The 14,697-nt window shown below is 45.3% G+C and overlaps 1 protein-coding gene across 1 annotated transcript in view; it reads left to right on the top strand.

The window, feature by feature from the left end:
• chd5 (chromodomain helicase DNA binding protein 5) overlaps nucleotides 1-14,697 on the top strand; it is a gene marked incomplete at its 5' end in the record, with an annotated part of 47,936 nt that overhangs the window by 12,779 nt on the left and 20,460 nt on the right. The window contains 21 exons of the mRNA XM_079265506.1: nucleotides 1,867-2,067; nucleotides 3,048-3,166; nucleotides 3,731-3,972; nucleotides 4,065-4,177; nucleotides 4,368-4,494; nucleotides 5,288-5,454; nucleotides 6,603-6,821; nucleotides 7,803-8,009; nucleotides 8,475-8,686; nucleotides 9,609-9,740; nucleotides 9,945-10,053; nucleotides 10,192-10,383; nucleotides 10,567-10,767; nucleotides 11,247-11,384; nucleotides 11,613-11,734; nucleotides 11,880-12,053; nucleotides 12,528-12,669; nucleotides 12,861-12,992; nucleotides 13,242-13,359; nucleotides 13,496-13,620; nucleotides 14,267-14,549. Of these exons, the coding sequence (XP_079121632.1) occupies nucleotides 1,867-2,067; nucleotides 3,048-3,166; nucleotides 3,731-3,972; nucleotides 4,065-4,177; nucleotides 4,368-4,494; nucleotides 5,288-5,454; nucleotides 6,603-6,821; nucleotides 7,803-8,009; nucleotides 8,475-8,686; nucleotides 9,609-9,740; nucleotides 9,945-10,053; nucleotides 10,192-10,383; nucleotides 10,567-10,767; nucleotides 11,247-11,384; nucleotides 11,613-11,734; nucleotides 11,880-12,053; nucleotides 12,528-12,669; nucleotides 12,861-12,992; nucleotides 13,242-13,359; nucleotides 13,496-13,620; nucleotides 14,267-14,549 (3,475 nt within the window). The remainder of the gene's footprint in view (nucleotides 1-1,866; nucleotides 2,068-3,047; nucleotides 3,167-3,730; nucleotides 3,973-4,064; nucleotides 4,178-4,367; nucleotides 4,495-5,287; nucleotides 5,455-6,602; nucleotides 6,822-7,802; nucleotides 8,010-8,474; nucleotides 8,687-9,608; nucleotides 9,741-9,944; nucleotides 10,054-10,191; nucleotides 10,384-10,566; nucleotides 10,768-11,246; nucleotides 11,385-11,612; nucleotides 11,735-11,879; nucleotides 12,054-12,527; nucleotides 12,670-12,860; nucleotides 12,993-13,241; nucleotides 13,360-13,495; nucleotides 13,621-14,266; nucleotides 14,550-14,697) is intronic.

Raw genomic sequence — 14,697 nt, 5'->3', positions numbered from 1 at the left:
AACAGGCAGCGAGCAGAGCACGAAGCTGCTGTGCACTAATTCACTCTGCACACACACACACATGTTCACACACAGACACATACATATTGTACATGTACACACACATATATATATATATATATATATATATATATACTGTATATGAAAGGAATACACAAAAACACGTTTTTACACGGAAGGGAAAGAAAGACGCACAAAGAAATGACTAAAACACAAAAAATACTGACCCCACATCAATGATTCTTGAGATCAAAGGAAGATGTGTGTATATGCACAAACATAAATGAGTAATTGAGAAGTGCACACTGAGAGAAACACCATCTACTTTTCCCTCCCCTCCTCACTCAATCATGAGCACGCACCAGTGAATTTGCTCACATGCAACACTCTCCATCACACAAACAACACCTGCTCACTGTTAAATCCATACAGCCTTCCAGATGTCTCACATTAAAACGGCAGCTCAGTCCACAAATGGGCTCTGAGCGGTGATTGGCTGCACTGGAGGTGTTCTGTCTGTTGGTTTACTTCTGTTGCTCGATCGCGTGTAAAAAGCGAACCTGCTGCTGCCTCGACTCCTCATCGACTCGCCGTAGACTCGTAATGTAACAATTTCATCGCAGGCAGATGAATTATAATATCAGGAAAGCAGTGACACTTTGCAGCGATGTCATTTCATTTATGCAAATGGCGTCAAGAAGAAGCTTTCATCCAAAGTGCTTTATAGTAGTCTGACAGCGTATGTTTTTAGCGTGGGTGGCCTCTGTGGGAGCTTTAATCCCTAACCCTGGCAGATTTAATGCCATGCTCATGTGCCCTCATCAATGACTTTCATGTTTTAATGATCCACATTTTTATCACGAGATGAAATTCTGTCTCGGAGGATACCTATTAACTGGAGTTGCTTCTGTGGTGGTAGAATACAGATACTGAATTCAGTTTAGACCCAGGAATCTGGCTTTGATGCTCGCTTCACTCAGTCACAGTCACGTCTTCAGATACAGAGCTAACGCAAGATTCAAAGTCAGATTCTCCCTGTTATTCTACAAAAATAGCTGTTTTGGCAGGAGCTCTTGACGATATCAAAGACGTGAAGATTGTCCGGGTGGAATTTCATTCAGCGCAAATCTAGTTTTGCAGCTGCACACATTTCTATCTGCCGGAGAATGAGAGAGATCAGTGAAAGCTGCTCACATCCTGCTGCTGACAAACAACCAGCACTGGGCCTCATGCAGTGACATTCTCTTCAATGTCTCCTATATATTCTCTTAATTGAGAAAATTGAGATGCACCAAAGGTTCTTTACCATCCACACTCAGATGTGCTGTATGATGGAACCCACTTGATCGGAACTTGGAGGCGTGTGGCAGATTGTTTATTATTGGCAGAGGTAACGGCCCCTAAACACTACATCAGGGCAGGTGTTGTGTGTGCAAATGTGGCACATGCCTGAGGAATCGGGGCGATGCCGCCAATAACTAAAGCTGTAAGAAGAAGAGCTTCAGTAGAAGTGAAATTGAGGTACTGTTAAATAAACCTGAGCGAGTAAACATCTCGTTCTCCAGAGCTTCAGCACTGGAAATCAAGAAGCATCTAAAAGCAGTAAGAAAGCCACTCAGAAGGGTCTCTGTCGTCTTAATTGGGATCAATGGACCAATAGTATTTCTTTAATAATCCAAACATTATAATTATTGTAAAATATATGGAAATCCAAACGTTTTACGTTCCTCAAATGTAAAACTTGTGTTTACTTTGGTGAAATCAATGGGCACTGACAAAATAAATGTCTTTCCTGCATGAGGCCCATTGCCTGCATTTACATGTTTGTACACATAATGCTCACGTGTCCATGTGAAACACCCTCAGGGAGGAATCCAGCCGCGAGTCGACAGCGACCTGGAGGAGACCTCGGAGGATCGGGAGCGTCCAGAGGTAGGCTCCGAGAGCGAGAGCAGCACGTACGGCCCCACCAAAAAGAAGAAGAAGAAACCGAAGGAGAAGAAGCCCAGGAAGAAGAAGAGAGATGAGGAAGATGACGACGAGGACGATGATGATGGGAACATGAAAGTGAGTCTGAGTCTATCGGTCCATGAGGCGGAAACAAGTCACTCCTTGTCTTCTACTGGATACTGTATTTCAGACATAGGGCCTTTATTCACCATGACAAAAATACCTTGAATTTAGAGTCATATTGAATTTATGACTGTCTTTACTGTTAGAGTACAGTACATGGCAGAATGTACAAGTGAAACATTGAAGATCCCTCAAGGCAAAAGAAAAGTGAAGCTGCTCTTTCTCTCCTCATTGAAAAATCCAGAATCTGCAAAATGTTGTTCGGTTCAAAAGTGTATCTGCTGGACAGAAGATGTCTCCTGCTCCACTTAAAAATACACTCTCAGCGTATGTGCACTGGAGGCTTCAAGTTCCAACGTCAGGGGAAGTTTTGTCACAGCCCAGGCTCAGCGAGCAAAGAAAGAGGATTTAAAGGAACAGTGTATCGGATTTAGTGGGATTAATTGGCAGAAATTGAATACAATATTCATAACTATGTTTTCATTTGTGTATAATCACCTGAAACTAAGAATGGTTTGTGTTTTGTTATCTTGGAATGAGACGTTTAGATCTACGTGCGGAGCGGTTCCTCTTCACGGAGTTGTCATGTTTCTACAGTAGCCCAGAACGGACAAACCAAACGCTGGTTCCACAGAGAGCCTTTCATGTTTTTGCCTTACCTGAAGGCCACCGTAGTTCTCTGATAAGCTTGGAAAGGGAAGGGTATTCAGTAGGATGCAATATGCAACCTCACCACTAGATGGCACTAAATCCTACACACTACTCCTTTAAAGTAATTACATTTTTATAACAAGATAATAAATGTATCTCTAGGTCAGTGTTGGTTGCAATGCTGAATGTATGTATGTGTGGTGTTGTGAAGTCTTTGTGAACTGTGTCTAAATTCATTGCAACAATCATAGGGTAACCTATAAACGTTGAATGAAACATTATTTAACAGAATCATTTGATGCCTCCCATGTGTTTTTCCCTAGGAACCCAAATCATCCGGCCAGTTGATGCTCGAGTGGGGCCTGGAAGACGTTCAGTACGGCTTCACCGAGGACGACTACAAAACCATCACCAACTACAAGGCTTTCAGCCAGTTCCTCAGGCAAGCATCTCATTTTGGGTCTGGATTTTCCTCCTTTTATGTGAACTGCTCTGCTTCTGTCAGAGACCCTCGCTGACACTTCCAAACAACAAGCCTCTCGGTGAGACCAGAGAGCGGTGTGACGAGCAAACGCTGCTCTCTCTCTTCTTTCTGTGTGTTTGCGCTCGAAAGCTCGGCTGTTGGTATAAAGAGTCGGTCTCACCTGGGGCTGTCTGGCCTCGGCTAAGCCTCTGCTCCGACAAAGTGGAGCATGAGCTCCTGCGGTGCCCCCTGTGAGTAGTCAGCTGCTTACTGGATGCCGGTGACAGCCGGGAGGCTCTGGGACTCGGCGCTCTGACCCACTATCTTTCACAGGCCAGCGCGCCAAACCTCACGCTGTTGCCTGACAAATCACAAACACGACGTACGCACAGCAAAGCAGGGCGAACTAATCTTAAGGGGCAGTGGGGATGTCGGGAAATCAAGACCCAGTTCCCTCCAGTGCTGCGGGAAGCAGAAATGAAATCAACAGGAATGAAGTGTGACATACTAAAGCTGCCGTTGTTGTCTCCGCTCCCCCCTCAGGCCTCTCATTGCCAAGAAGAACCCCAAGATCCCCATGTCAAAGATGATGACGGTGTTAGGGGCCAAGTGGCGGGAGTTCAGCGCCAACAACCCGTTCAAAGGCGCATCTGCCACCGCCGTGGCTGCCGCTGTGGCCGCCGCTGTGGAAATGGTTACCGTGGCGCAGCCGACGCCGGTGAGCAGCAGCCAGCCGTGCTCTCAGCCGGGGCCGATCAAAAAGGCCAAAACCAAAGAGGGAAAGGGTAAGTGGCCGCTGAACCGCGACTGAAACGCATTGTTTTTCAGGAATAATAGCGAGAATTCGGCCCGGTTATAACGCGCCTGTGTGTCTCAGGACCGGGCGTCAGAAAGAGAAGCAAGACAGCGAGGGACGGGAAGAAGAAAGCCAAGCCGAAGAAGACCAAATCAAAGTCGGGCCAGAGCGGGAAGAAGAAGAAAGCTTCCTCGGTATGTCGAGTTCTTTTTTCCACCACCATCTTCCTCTGCGAATTCATCCTCTCAGCTCCTCCACCGCGCTCTATTTTCACTGGCATCAAAGTGACCAGACTGTTTACTGCGCTTACTTTTAAAGTTTATTTTCATTATTTGTGTAGTTCTGAGCTCCTTAGTGTGTGTGTGTGTGTTTGTGCTTTTCCAGAGTGAGGAGGACTTCCCGGAGGAGTCAGACTTTGATGACATCAGCATCCACAGTGCCTCTGTGCTTTCTGATACCTCGGGGGCCGCCACCAAGAAAAAGGCCCGACGTGGGCGTAAAAAGAGGAAAAGTATGTTTGCTGTCTACACACGCCATGCTCTCTGTGTGTGTGTGTGTGTGTGTGTGTGTGTGTGTGTGTGTGTGTGTGTGTTTCCCCCCCCCCCATCCCTCCAAAAATCCCATTTAAATCCCTCAGAACCAGAGTGTTTGATTATGGGTAACGAGGAAATTAAAATGTATTTTTTTTTAAGCTTTATTTGTTTTGGGAATGTTTTCTGAAGGCAGATGCTCTTTCTCACCAGCTGTTGCCCACACACTCGTGGCAAATCAAGCAACGTTTATTCAGAGAGCACAAAGTGCTTTGCTGTAAAAAAAATAAAAAATAAATCACATCAAATGAATTCAAATGGGTTGAACAGAATAATAAAAGAAATAAATGTAATAAATAAAAGAACAACATCATTTCACAAATGGGGGAACAAACATAAGACACAAGTTAAAAAACAAAATACTGCATGCCTGTCTGAACAGCTGGGTTTTTGCCTGCTTTTTTAAAAGAGTTCCAAGACGTCAAGCTTATTGTGAGACAATTCCAAAGCTTAAGCGCCAACGACTGGAAGGCACAAGTCTTACACCGTGTGCGAGGTAAGCCCTGGGTAGCAGACGTAAGAGCTCGGCTCTGGTTTTGGTGTGCAGAAGGTCCACGATGTACTGTGGAGTTTGGCCATGGCTCTATAAGTGAGTGCCAACATTTGACAGTGGAGAGAGGTTAAAAGATAATTTGCTGTCGATAACTGCTGCATTCAAGTGCATTTCTGCGTGTGGGAATTGTCCACATTTGCCTCTTCCTCTACCCGCTCCAGAGGAAGACGGCGACGGTTATGAGACGGACCACCAGGACTACTGCGAGGTTTGCCAGCAGGGTGGAGAGATCATCCTGTGTGACACCTGTCCCAGAGCGTACCACCTGGTCTGCCTGGACCCTGAGCTGGAGAAGGCCCCCGAGGGCAAATGGAGCTGTCCACACTGTGTGAGTGCATAATCTTTGACATCAAAATATCGTTGTAAAGTATTTCTTTCTGCATGTTAACAACCTGCTAAAGTTGTGCTTCATGTTAATTCAACGTGTGTTGTCTAATTGGGCTTGTAAATAACTGTCACTGGTTTATAACTTTAGTATTTGAGATATTTCAACATCATATTTCATACAACCAGTGACATCACACGTGACGGTCTTATCTCAGTTTTGACAAGCCTGGCTCTGGACGACGTTCACACTGCAAGCAAAAGTGGCCCAAATCAGAATTCTTTTAATGCACACATGTGACTCAGATTTCAGAAATCACATGGAATCTGACTGTTTTAATTATGATTTTCATATTTGGTCCTAAATCAGATACAGGTGAGATTTTGTTGCAGTGCGACCTCAGTCTGAACAGTCCTATCAGGATTCATTCATTCACTTCTTAACATGTTGTTGTTAATCAGTCTGTCATATCAACATCGAGGTTTACATTCATTTTAATTCACAACACATCCACATTTCAATTTTCAACAGATCATCAATTCTATTCCAACCATACGGCCGTAGCAACATTTAAAAAAAACCCCAATTTCCTCTGATAATCAGGACATTGTAATTATTCACCAGAGACCCATCTAAGGCGGCCATCGTGATGAAAACATTCACATTTGAGTTGAAACCACCAAATCGACCAGTTCCTCAGAAGTAAATCTCACAGATAGTTGTGCTTCTTCACCCCCTGTGGTTACAAATGATGCACGCTTCCCATCCCGCGAAGGCCGAGCGGCTGCCAACAGCTGTGAAAGAGGCGATTTGGCATGCGGATGAGAGGGCACTTCAGCATTTCCCAAAAACTCTCTTGCACACTCAGTGCTAGCTTTTCATTGGTTAAGGTTGCTGACCCCTGCTCTAGGCGGAGTCTCTCTGTGAACACAAACATGGAAGACAGCTGCGATGGAGGTAATCAGTGGAGGAACAGTGAAGGTGCGCTTCAACGGCATCCGTGTTTACTTCTGTATGACAGTGGGCCGTGTGTGACATCTTTGTTATTGCGCAAGTGGGTCAGTTAATAACCTTGACCAGTTCACACTGGAATTTAATATTGCCCACATTTAAAAAATATATCTATATTATGAAGCCATCTCGTCCCTCAGGAGAAAGAGGGGATCCAGTGGGAGGCCAAAGATGAAGAGGAGGAAGAAGAGGAGCCGGCAGGCGAGGAAGAGGATGACCACATGGAGTTCTGCAGACTGTGTAAAGATGGGGGGGAGCTGCTTTGTTGTGACACCTGCCCATCTTCCTACCACATCCACTGCCTCAACCCACCTCTCCCCGAGATCCCCAACGGGGAGTGGCTGTGTCCACGCTGCATGGTGAGCTCACAATCCAGTCCCGATGCTGTTTCATGTTATTTGTGTGAACGAGAAATGTTCGCCATCATCGCTGTGCGTCACTTTAAACGTGTGTGTGTGTGTGCAGCCCTGTACCCACATTCTGTGATTTTAAAGTCTGTGAAAAATGGATGAAATAGTTGAGCTTCATTTTCGAAACTCACTTTTGTTTTCTCCCAAGTGAAACTCTTCCAACATTTACAGTAAATGTTTTTTGCAAAGTGCGTATATATTTGAACTGTACACATCATGATGATTTAACAGAGTTCATTTCCCGTGAAATGTCTCGACAAAAGCCGAAAATATTCTGGGAACGGATGTTTCATTTTGACAAGTTTAAGTGACGACTTTGTCTCAGGCGTCTGGAAAAGAAGGCTTGTCTAATTTACAGGACATTTTATTCCTTAACACGCAACTAAAATGTATTTTGTTTTCCCGGCTCTTGTCAGTATTTTGTGATTCATGGAGTGATAAAAAGAGATATCCAAAATTCCCTCTGGAAAAACCTGCGACTCAAATATGTCGACAAAATGAAACAAAACCTGACTTTATCCAATGCTCCGATTTCTGGAGTGGAAATATAAGCAAATGAGCACATAGTTGATAAGAGAATGCCTCATTTGCATATTTAAACATACATTTTCAGAAAAACGAACAGTCTTAATGTCACCAATCAACTGGGGAAGTTGTGATATCTAATAGCAGCATCTTTCTTTACCCCATTCACCCGGGGTGTCCCCCTGCAACGTGAACTAAGCCGGTGAGGGAGATGAAGGCTGACTCCACTGGTGAGCCTTCTAGACCCGTCTGAGGGATCGCTCGTGTTGACCCCTATGATGCACTTTACCTGCTCTGATCTGAAACCTCCCTTATTTTCACCGAGATTCTTTTTGCAGCATTGTTGCTTTGACACGATGTGTCTGTAAGCTCCATGTATCACAGCACCTCTCGTTTGTTTCTCAGTGCCCTCCCCTCAAAGGTAAGGTCCAAAAGATTCTGCACTGGACGTGGGGAGAACCCCCGTTGCCAGCTGAACCACCCGACGGCCCCGACGGCAAGCCGGCCGACCCGCTGACCAATCCTCCGCTCAAGGGCCGCCCAGAGAGGGAGTTCTTCGTGAAGTGGGCTGGCCTTTCGTACTGGCACTGCTCCTGGGTCAGCGAGCTGCAGGTGAGATACCAGACGTTGGTCTCATCTCAAATGAACATTTCTGCTCTCTCTGGCCCTGGGAGCTCTTAAATGCAGAGCTGGTCCATCTTTTTGCAGTTTAACATCACAATGCATGTTCTTTCAGCCGTTTATCTGTCAGTCTTTAAGTGCACATTGTTTCACACCTCAAACCCGTTCAAACGGCAACCACAATTACTAAGCCATTCCGAGCACTCAAACCGAGCTGACGTTTCATTTAGTGATGTCTGAACAATTGCTCGTGTTTAGTTTTGGCCCTGGAGAAGTCGGCCTTCCTTTCCTAATTTGTTTCGCCTTCATCAAATCCATTCTGGAACTTGAAGTAGTTCATCAAATCAGTCTCAATGCCGTGGGTATGTGATATAATGCAGAAAACAACACAAAAAGCTTCTTCCAGAGGTGCTGCTGAGCCGAATTGATTGTTTCGTTCTCTCTGTGGCCGCGCAGCTGGAGCTGTACCACACGGTCATGTATCGGAACTACCAGCGCAAGAACGACATGGACCAACCTCCGCCGTTCGACTACGGCTCCGGTGAGGAGGAGCTCAACAACGAGAAGAGGAAGAGCAAAGACCCCCAGTATGCCGTGATGGAGGAGCGCTTCTACCGCTACGGCATCAAACCAGAGTGGATGGTCATGCACCGGATAATCAACCACAGGTGGCTGCTCACAGTTACACACACAGTCTTATGTCTTATCACGCAGGTTTACAGCCTTGATGGTTTGCTGGATCTCCGTTTGGTTCGTGCTTGGTGTGTTCTTGCTTTGATGGAGATTATTCCTGTCGGCACAGCATATTTCAGAATATGGGAGATGCTGGGGGTTTCAAATGTCAGAAACAGAGCAGTGAGGGACAAAAGTATTTCCGGTATGTTTTCCAGATATTTATGTCACTCATATGTACGTATTCCAGACGTATTCCGTTGATAGTACGATCACAACTATGTGACATATACCGGTACGCTAGAATTGAATCAATTCGTTACTTTTTTTTGTAATTAGTTCCTTTCTAAATTGAATCCCTTTGCAGCTTCAACTGCAGGAAGGACAATACGTTACTTGTTTTGTGGGTAATGTGTGTCAAGTCCCAATAAGAATTAGCCATTTTTTACGAGGACATCCGCATGTTCCAGATTCCGCTCAAACACAGAAGGTCCTTGTTCTTCTTCGCTTTTACTGCAAACTGCAAAAATGGCATCTCAAAAATGTGCGTGCGGAGGATGTTGGGGACACATTTTACAGTGTTTTGGCTGACGAGGATATTTAGTAGTAGTTCTCCGAGCCAAAGTGTAAGAGCCAAGAAATGCAGTGGCGGGAGTGCAAGAGGAGATGGCCGGCGGGGAGCCTCCGGTGTCAGAAACTGGCACCCAATGTCCCAATGTCACACCCAATGATATATCTCATCGCTTTCTCACTCAATAGAGGACCCACTGAGGTATTTATTGCTTCAGTTGTCTACATCCACCATCAAAACTGATTGGACATCCACATAAAAAGGTGGTGAATGTTCATTTTTTACTTCCATTCAAACGCCTAAAAGCGCTCGTTTTGTTTTTTGTTCATGTTTCCTCTTCCCTGCAGTTTTGATCAGGATGGCGATGTGCATTACCTGATTCAGTGGAGAGACCTGCCCTACGACCAGTGCACCTGGGAGGTGGATGACTTTGACGTCCCGGAGTATGACCGCCACAAAGCTTCTTACTGGGACCACAGGTTGGTTAACCGCATGGACAAGTCATTTGAACCATAGCTGCTCTTACCGCTGGGTATGAGGGTGAGCACCAGCAGAATGAGTCCTCGGGTCAAATAAAGAAGGCATATGCTGTGTCTCCCCTCTGCCCTGCCCTCTATCTCTGATGCCCCCCCCCCCCCTTCTTTATCTGCTTGGCTCATCATGTTGCTGCAATTATTTGCTAGGGAGCAAATACTAGGGGAGGACCACCGCCCCCTGGTGGTGAGGAAAGGAAAGAAACTGAAAGAGGACTACCCAAAGAGAGAGGTCCCTCCTGATGCTCCCATCATAGATGTAAGTTGGGATGTTCAGATGCACTTAAAGCCACTAACTCTAGTGATTTAGCGCAATGAAGGTGCTGTGTCTTTATTCTCATGCTGCGTGTATAATTCCTATTTACATTGGGCTAAATGTTACTCCTGTATTCACCAGCCAACCATCAAGTTTGAGCACCAGCCGTGGTACATTAACGCCACGGGGGGAACGCTGCACCCGTACCAGCTGGAAGGTCTGAACTGGTTGAGGTTCTCCTGGGCTCAGGGCACAGACACCATCCTGGCCGATGAGATGGGCCTCGGGAAGACGGTGCAGACCATCGTGTTTCTCTACTCACTCTACAAGGAGGTGAGGGAGGACAAGAACCTCATATTCTTTTGATGTTACAATAGCATGTATCACATTTTACATGATTCCTACGGTCCATATGGTCATGTAGACCTAGAATAAAACTAGTTTAGAGAAGTAAATGATAAAACATGAAGTTTATCTTGTGATGTGTCATGTTTTCCCCTCCCCCTTCTGCCCTAGGGTCACTCTAAGGGGCCCTTCCTGGTGAGCGCACCCCTCTCCACTATCATAAACTGGGAGAGGGAGTTTGAGTTGTGGGCTCCGGATTTCTACGTGTTGACTTACACCGGAGACAAAGACAGCCGGGCAGTCATCAGGGAGAACGAGTTCACCTTTGACGACGGCGCGGTGAAATCGGGACGCAAGGTGTTTCGCATGAAGGTACCTCATGCACACCAGACCCTGTTTGAATACTGGTTTCAAATACCTTGCTGTAGTTAGTTTGAGCCTAGAAGGGTTGAGTAGTTAACATCCTACCAGACGCTCAGTCAGCGATTTGAGGAGGAGGAGGGGGGGGGGGGGCAAGTCACACCGAGATTGTCCTTTCTTTTCTAATGTGGTTGACTCCGAGAGCCAGACCTTCAAAAAGTGTTCTTGAGACTGATCTCGAGTAATACAACACTGCCCCTTGTTAACCTGTTCAAATGGACAAATCACATGAATTCCTGGTTACAGAAAAAACATACATTTTTACTGCCTCATGCAGCTTAACATGAGCATAAAGTATCATCAGCAATCAATTCATTTTCAAGGACTACCACAGCAAACATTGCAGGACTAAATCATTTCTTTCCGCCAGATAATCCCACGTCTAAATTGGTGGCGATCAGATGCATTTTGTTGCCGTTCTTCCTTTGCAGAAAGACACGCCCATCAAGTTCCACGTGCTGCTGACGTCCTACGAGCTGATCACGATAGATCAAGCCATCCTGGGCTCCATCACATGGGCCTGCCTGGTGGTAGACGAGGCCCACAGACTGAAGAACAACCAGTCAAAGGTAAAACGCTGTTTCTGGCACTGAAACAGCATGGATACTATCAGGGACACAAACAGGAAAGGAGCAGGAACACAGACAGATATGGGGAGGAAATGTTTGTGCATAAACTTATCCAGGACTGATTTTGGAGGTAACATTGGAGTTTCACATGCAGGAAGTTTCACAAGCGTCATTGTATTCTTATTTGAGGCGTGTGTGTCATATCTCAGTACAATGTGTCCTGTCCAGTTTTTCAGAATCCTCAACGGGTACAAGATCTACTACAAGCTGCTGCTCACTGGGACTCCTCTTCAGAACAACTTGGAGGAGCTGTTCCACCTGCTTAACTTCCTCACCCCAGTGCGCTTCAAGCAAGTCCTCCCTCTCTTAGCTCTATCACTCCCCCCAATCCTCCTTGAATTTATGCTTTGAATATAAATGTAAATTACAATGTAGTTGACAAAACTTGAGTATTAAAAAACCAGTCTTCTCTGCTTTTAATTCCTCTTCGTGCAGTAACCTCGAAGGCTTCCTGGAGGAGTTTGCTGACATCTCGAAGGAGGACCAGATCAAGAAGCTCCACGACCTGCTCGGCCCTCATATGCTCAGAAGGCTCAAAGTGGACGTCTTTAAGAACATGCCTTCAAAGACAGAGCTGATTGTTAGAGTGGAGCTCAGCCCCATGCAGAAGTAAGCTCAGGGAAATAAAGACACGAAGAAATGTATCGCTGCTTTGCGTTTCATGTGGTAAAACTTCAAATGTCCATTTTCTCCTGTATACAGTACTTTCTATGAATTTAACTTATTTAATGCTTTTTAAATATGGAAAAAAAGAAGACCATTAGAAATGCTGTTGCTATTGAGGCTTTAGCTGTCAGCAGTAATGTGTTCCCCGTGCAATAGTTAAAGCAATATATTGAATATATTTATTCCTGACTTGGTCCAGTTTATAACAGTTAGATTTTCCAGGAAAATGCTGCCATGTTAGAAAATAACATCATTTAACTTTGCATGTTGTGAAAGCTTGAATGCAATTAACCACTAGCTTGCAATCCGTACTTCACTGTCAGAATATGACACGCACTGCCAGACTTTTAATCACATCACGTTTCAAAGAGCCAGTTCTTTACATTTTTCTGATTCAATCTGATTTCTGACCTGCAGGAAATATTACAAGTTCATTTTGACGCGGAATTTTGAGGCACTGAACTCCAAAGGTGGAGGGAACCAAGTGTCCCTGCTCAACATTATGATGGACCTGAAGAAGTGCTGCAACCATCCCTACCTGTTCCCAGTGGCTGCTATGGTAAGGCAGCGATGTTAAGCACAGTTTAATATTTAATCTCAATAAATCTTGCCTCATGAAGTCGAAAGACAACAACCTGTATGCCAGAAATGTAAGCCTTTGTCTCTTGGCTGATATTTACATTTATTTATTTATAAAAGTATTCAATATTTCTCCAATTGATGCCTAGATTTTTTTTTAAATCTTTGCAGGAAGCTCCTGTGTTACCCAACGGCTCGTATGATGGAAACCAACTGGTGAAGTCCTCAGGAAAACTGACACTGCTTCAGAAAATGCTGAAGAAGCTGAAAGATGAAGGACACAGAGTTCTCATTTTCTCTCAGGTAGCAGTCGAATGAATGTTGTGTCTGGGCTGGAAGCCACAGCTTTGAAAATCCAGCCATCCGTGTTTTATCAATTCCAATGCCAGCATCAGTTGTTAGGTGGTGAATCAGCTGATATTCCAGACATCCAATCAAAGATCGTTTTGCATAAAAGGGCAGATTGCTCTTAATTTCAACATTTTATTTGAATCCGAGCTACATAAACCTGTAATAGCATTTAACTTTTTTTTTTCTTTTTCTTTTTTACAGATGACAAAGATGTTGGATCTGCTTGAAGATTTTCTGGAGTTCGAGGGTTATAAATATGAACGTATTGATGGATCGGTTACTGGAGCCCTCAGGCAGGAGGCCATCGACCGCTTCAATGGTGAGTTTGTGAGTTCCGGATCCACCTGTGTGAGTTAGTGTGGATGCCTGTTCTTCTTCTACACGGCTTCCACTCACTCTCACACACAAACCGACCCCCCCCCCCCCCCCCCCCCCGCTTTTTTTTTTTGCCACAGCGCCGGGCGCTCAGCAGTTCTGCTTCTTGCTTTCAACACGAGCCGGAGGTCTTGGCATCAACCTGGCGAGCGCCGACACTGTCGTCATCTACGACTCTGACTGGAACCCTCACAATGACATCCAAGTACGGATTTTCTCCCGAGACTTTCAAAATGACACTTGCATTCTGTTTGGTAGCTTTTAACCTGCTGGTCGTACGACTGATGCTGCGTTCAAGGCGCCTCGGATGGAGTCATTTTCCCTCCAAGCGTTCCAAGTGCACGACGCCAAACGTGAACAAAAACACATGTCTGACTTGACGTTTCTGTGTGTATACACAATATTTTGCCATTTTTAATGTTGGACTGTTTACTGTAACCAGCTAAATATAAAACTGGAAAAATATTTTGAAATCAATTTTCATGCAGAACAGGTTTACTGTATGGAAGTATGTATTATTTTAATTAAATACAGTCAAATATACTTAAAGTTGCCTTTTAGTTGACGATGTACGATGACAACATGCGCTTCCGTTGCTGTGTCAGACAACGTCAGACAACTGCGTCTTCTTGATGTCGGGGTTGATGGATTTGTGTTGCGTTGATGGAGTTTACTAGTAGAAACGTTCCTTTGTACTTTTTATAATAGGAGGTCAGAAAATTCCGAGTTCCGAGGCGTCCTGATCGCAGCATAATGTGAATGCTCTTGTTAACTTCAGCTATTCCCTCCCCCGTCCTCTCCTGTAACTGTCGCTGTCCCTTTCCTGTTGGCCCCTCTTTCCATTCTCCCAGGCTTTTAGCAGAGCCCATCGTATCGGCCAAAACAGGAAAGTGATGATCTACCGCTTTGTGACGCGGGGCTCAGTGGAGGAGCGAATCACTCAGGTGGCAAAGAGGAAGATGATGCTGACCCACCTGGTGGTGCGGCCCGGCCTCGGCTCCAAAACTGGCTCCATGTCCAAACAAGAACTGGACGATATCCTCAAGTTTGGCACTGAGGAGCTTTTTAAAGATGAGATGGAAGCCATGGGTATGCGAGCCATGGGTATGCGAGCCATGGGTACGCGAGCCATGGGTACGTCTGCACTTCCATCGTTACACATCACTGTGTAATGACAATCGGAAGTTTAGTCATTTCTTGTGTTTCTCAAAAGTAAGTTTCCATTCATCCCGTCACTTTCAAATGCAGAAAATGGGTGTCCACTCGCTCTGTTTGTGCTAAA

This window comes from Melanostigma gelatinosum (assembly GCF_949748355.1).
Source record: "Melanostigma gelatinosum genome assembly, chromosome: 3".
NCBI lineage: Eukaryota > Metazoa > Chordata > Actinopteri > Perciformes > Zoarcidae > Melanostigma > Melanostigma gelatinosum.
Note: the sequence above shows the minus strand (reverse complement) of the source record. Positions and strands in the feature narration are given on the sequence as shown.